The sequence below is a fragment of the Anarrhichthys ocellatus genome, unplaced genomic scaffold (assembly GCF_004355925.1).
Source record: "Anarrhichthys ocellatus isolate YVR2014 unplaced genomic scaffold, GSC_Weel_1.0 scaffold10, whole genome shotgun sequence".
Classification (NCBI taxonomy): Eukaryota; Metazoa; Chordata; class Actinopteri; order Perciformes; family Anarhichadidae; genus Anarrhichthys; species Anarrhichthys ocellatus.
In genome coordinates, this window is record NW_022280040.1 from 8003759 (window position 1) to 8009125 (window position 5367).

Consider the following 5367-nt stretch of genomic DNA (forward strand, 5'->3'; position numbering starts at 1 on the left):
AAAACAAGAGCAGAAAAGAGAAAAGGGGCCTCATCTCTTGGGTGGGGTTGTTTTTTTTCCTCACTGTTTGGCTCGAAGAGGTGTTGATGAAGCACGAGGGGACTTCAGAGCAGGCTGTCGAACAGTCCACAATATATATTCATAATAATTAAAATACATATTAAGTTCCACCACTAATGTGAAATGACAGCATCTAGGATCCCATCTAATTGCTGATGCATTACTGGCCTCTAGTGGTGATGGGTAATATGAGTGTAATAAATAGAGTAAACAGAAATAATGCTATAATAGAGGCTCTCGGGCAATACGGGGATGTGCACTGTAAGTTATTTATATTACACTTGACAGGGCCAGTGTTTATAAAGTCACTTCAACATTGACTTAACTCAGTGCTGAAGACTGTTGCCTCTAATGAGAGTAATCACCCCGGCAGAAATCATCTCATTCCCATCAGATAATTACACATTAGTGTCACAGCAGACTGAGGGAGGAAAGATGCATTCAGTGATTGGAAATCCAGTCAAAAATAACCATCAGACTCAGAGCAGCTTCTCCTGCAATCCAGTTCGAAATTGGGCAAAAATGAAAACCAAAAACAATGCAGGTCTGCAAACATGCACAGTTTATTTCTGATGTATTTCAAATGCATACTTGGGAAGCTGCAGACAAAAGATATTTGTGCAAATTACAATGAGCTGGTGTACAAATTACAGCTGTTTCCCACTTCAATATGTTTGGGCACAGAACATAAGGAATCAACTTGACTTGCTGACTGAATTTAAATGATTTGCTTTAGTGTAAAAAAAGTGTGCAGCCAATGAAACACACCCAGTATGCAAATTAAAAAAAAAAATCCCTTTATTCAGGACATACATCGATAGACTGGGCTTGTTCCTCTTGTACTCATTTTAAAAAGCATTTGGATATTCTCATTTCTTCTGCACCGGAGCGTCGTCCCTCTCCACCGGGAATATTTCAACTTCCTTGATGATCCTCTGAGCAATAATGTCGTTGTTTGCTGACATCATCCTCCGAGACATCAAATCGAAGGGTCCCCCTGAATAGTCAAACAAAGTCTTTATTAAGAGGGGTTTCACCGAAAAACAAATCCTGCTTTTAGTACTTATGACCTCCAATCATTTATTTCAGTTTGTAGTTTATTGTGGTCACATTTGAAAGCTTACGCACCATCAACATCCAGCACTAGTCCTCCGGCTTCTCTGACGATAACCACTCCAGCAGCAATGTCCCAGAGGTGGATCCCGATCTCAAAGAAGGCCTCCACCGCCCCCGAAGCCACCAGACACATGTTAGTAGCAGCTGTCCCTGACCCCCGGAGCCTGTCAGGACAACACCAGTTTGAGTTGAGTGAGTAAGTAAGCTACACTGTACAGTAGGCTAATTATAAATGGAGGGAAGTGGAGAAAAAGATGGTTTAAACTGGCCGGGAAAACTGTGTAACACAAAGAGAAGTTTGCAGTTCCATTCCAATATAATGATGGAGAAAAAAAAGGCACGTTAAGACCACTCACCCATGCACGGGGATGCAGAGGATCTTCTGCATGGTGGAGAAGATCTTGGTTACTTTTGCTACGCTCCTGTCAGTTCCGTGCTCCGAGATGATGATGGACTTGTGGATATCTGCAACGACAGCACAGCGCAGCGGTTATTGTTATGTTATGTATAATTACAGGTGTGACAGTGACTGTAAAGGTGCACACACACATATACACACACACACACACACACACACACACACACAAAAACCAGTCTAAAGTCCTCCAGATTGAATGTGTATAACCGTTTTTTTATGATTCCTTTTGAATATTTTATTATGTTCTGAAGGTCCTTGATGTGAAAGTGCTGATTGTGTACGGGGACGTTTCCAGATGGTGCATTTTAAAAGCAAAGCAAAGGATGGCACACGTTTATGTTCGATGCAGAGCTCCATTTGTGTTGTTTCCGACTTTCTGTCATTCTCAAATATGCGAGACAGAAAGACCAAACCTCTGACTGATGCTGAACAGAAATATGAGAGTGGTACCTTTGACATCGGACACCTGAATCTGCTCATCGTCGCAAAAAGCTCCCTTCCCCTTTCTTGCTTTGTACATTTTGTCTTCCAAGCAGCTGTACACCACACCAAACTCCAGCTGAAAACAAAGGTCACTCTTTCAGCTTTTCACATACCAAGTATAGATAAAATACTTTCATAATGACCGTTGTTAGATGGGACATACCTCCTTATTGACAGCAAAAGCAATAGACACAGCCACGAACGGGAATCTGTAGAGAAGTATGTGCATCAGATCAGAGAGCGTGATTACATAGCATGAAAACGCTTCTTGTGTCTATTAATAGGCATTCTAATAGGAGGAGGTTTTGGGAAATAAGGCTATTCGTTTCCTTTCAGAGATGAGAAAATCGATCCTAGCCTACTGTTAAAGAATTAATTTCTGTTGTAGAAATATGAAAGTGGAGCAAGTTAGCCTGGCTAACTTGCCTACTCCAGTCTGTATGTTTGTTTGTTTGTTTGTTTGCCAGCAGGATGACGGAAAAAGAACTGGCCCGATTCTCATGAAACTTGGTGGAAGGGTGTAGCATTTTCACTTTCATTAACGTTGCCCTGACAGGGCATGGGGCTTGGCAGAGGTCTGCGCTCTCAGACTGCCCCTCTGATTAAATACGGTGAATATTTGCTGCTATGTAATAAACCTTATAGGTGATTTGAGGACCAAATACACTTCTAATGCTTCTTGTAATAGTACAGCTGTTGAGTTCAAACTGCTCCCATACTGGCGCTTTGTCTGAACCCTTGGTGTCAGCTTCGCAAACATGTGGTTAACGTTGAGGATTCAAACCAAACACACTTCAGGCAACAAAACCACTTGGTTGGTTTAGGAAAAACATTATGGTTGTGCTAAAAATAACTTTGTAAACTAAGTAAAACATAAACAACATAACATAACGCTCTGGTTTTGGCGGTGCAACTTGGCGAAGATGACCCGCTCCACATTCAGACATAAAGGGCTCATTCTAAGCTAATACAAACACAAGAATACTTAGTTTCAGGTGGTCATACGCTTTTGAAAACGTAGTTATGAATATTTACAAATTGTCAACACGCACACATCTGGCGTCTTACCCATGAACAAAGTTGGTGGTGCCGTCGACCGGGTCTATGATCCACGTAGGTTTATCAGTTAGGATCACCGGCTCCCCCTTTGAGACGGACTCTTCTCCAATGAAACTGCAGCGCAAGAAGGACCGATGACAAATATCAAGATATGGAACAAACAGTGCAAAGATTAATTTACAGGTTTGTGTGTGTGTGTGTGTGTGTGTGTGTGTGTGACTCACCAGTGTGTGCCATCTCCAAATCCTTCTTTCAGAGAGCCGATGATGATTTTCTCCACCCTCTCGTCAGTCTTGGTGACCAGGTCTACAGTGGAGCTCTTTGTCTGGACCTTTATTTCTTCCTCCCCGGCTTTCCTAATTACCTAAACAAAGGGCCAATCAATGGCACAATTTAGGGATCATGTGGATAAAGTAGGGCGTAGTTCATATTTTGATCATTACAATATCTTCCTAAATATTCAAGCCAATGTTGCAAACACCAGAGAAGAACTACAGTCACAGATGGCTCGTACGTACCGCTCCAGCCGCTCTCGCAACTTGAACAGCGAAGTCATATTCATTCTGCCATGGGTCCGCCATTTCGAGTGTACGGGGGGGTGCTTTACTGAGGGGAGCCTGTAAAATGAACAAAGCTTGTAAAAGTGCAGTTATGACTCATAAATGCATAGAAGTGTCATTTATCATTCATTAGAAACTCAATAAATTTAAATAAATACAAAGGTATTAGAGGCTTTAAAAAAAGAAAGAAAGAGTTATTAGCAAGTTGTAAAATGTGTCAACACCCGTCTCTGAGGACCCACAATGCAATACTTCTAATCCTGCATGCTTAGCACACCCCTCTTACAATAGAGTGAGTTATGCAACACTTCCTATCTTACAGTCCTGCATTGTATTAAATCACCACCAGGGTGCGCGGGTTTGTAAAGAAACGTAGGTTCGGGGTGGGGAAGAAAAAGACAAAAGTTCTCCAGTGAACGAATAGAAAGGAAACGCATGTGAATGCCGATTCTTGCATTATATATTTAAAAGGCAATGCTTTATTTTGAAATTTGTCATGTCATGTGTTAAAGATTAGTGGCTGTCTCAATGGTGGAAGTAAAAGTACTAACACTGCACTGTGAAAACACTCCACTGCAATTAAAAGATTCAAAACCCCACTTAAGTAAAAGTGTGGAGGTATTATCAAGAAAATGAAGTACAAAGTAGCCATTGTGCAGTAAAATGTTCCCTGTCAGTGTTTTACTGTTATATATGATGTTCATGAATTAATATTGCTGCTGCATTAATATGTTACATTTAACTGCTGTAGATGTTTTTAACTCCTTTGTATATCTTTGGGTAGTTTAATCAGCAATGCATCATATTCTATAACATCTTCTATGAGAAACACATATTCACATCATTTTTGTTTTTTTTATTGGGCAGAAAGTCGCATAAAATGAGAAATATTTCACCTAAGAACAAATTTGAGATACTTGTACTTACTTGATTATTTCTCATCTACGCAACTTATTACTACTACTCCACTACATCTCAGAGGCAAATATTGTACTTTTTACTGAAATACATTTCAGATTAGAATTCCCACCTCATAAAGAGTGTTCGGTGATAAATTACACAAAAGCGACAAAACGTTATTCGACAATTATCCATCCATGATAGAACACACCTTTTACACACACACACACACACACACACACAGGTATCATCCATGCACCGTTACAAAAGGAAAGAACAGCTTACCTTGTGAAGACAGATGGACAAGCTGTCAGTGGAAGCTTTAGGATGCTAGTGCACCTTCATTTGAGAAATTTAACCTTAAGTTCCTTTTTTTGGAGAGATTAAGCAACTTTTTTTTCAAACTGGCATGACAGAATGGGAAAAGTACTAGCACCGCCCTCCTGTGTTTCTTCATAGCAACCCAAAGGAAGACACATACAATGAATGCAGACCTGCAACAACATGATGTGGATCAATGTAAGCAAGCGGAACATTTTGTCTTTGGAATTTCAGGACGACACACCCTGCTATGTGCTTTTCTGTGTCACATACGTACATGCCAAAGCTGACATGGCTAGTGATTAAATGTTGCAGCATAAGACATTTCAGACTCTTAGTGTTGATGTCAGCTGATGAACCGTTTGACCTGAGGTGAAAATCTTGCAGTTTTTCTGAGAAAGAAGAGTACATTCCAGCTCCTGACTTGGGATTTGGCGCGACAAACAAAAG

At 40.6% G+C, this 5367-nt stretch overlaps 1 protein-coding gene across 1 annotated transcript; it reads right to left on the reverse strand.

The window, feature by feature from the left end:
* Positions 1 to 599: 599 nt before the first annotated feature.
* LOC116385047 (inositol monophosphatase 1-like) lies at positions 600 to 5367 on the reverse strand. Its single transcript, XM_031850224.1, has 9 exons — positions 4882 to 5367; positions 3655 to 3753; positions 3361 to 3500; positions 3146 to 3250; positions 2241 to 2286; positions 2045 to 2153; positions 1533 to 1641; positions 1189 to 1340; positions 600 to 1057 (listed from the first exon to the last, which is right to left on the reverse strand). Exons 2-9 carry the CDS (start codon positions 3715 to 3717, stop codon positions 930 to 932), a joined length of 852 nt encoding a protein of 283 aa, XP_031706084.1. The 5' UTR covers positions 3718 to 3753; positions 4882 to 5367; the 3' UTR covers positions 600 to 929.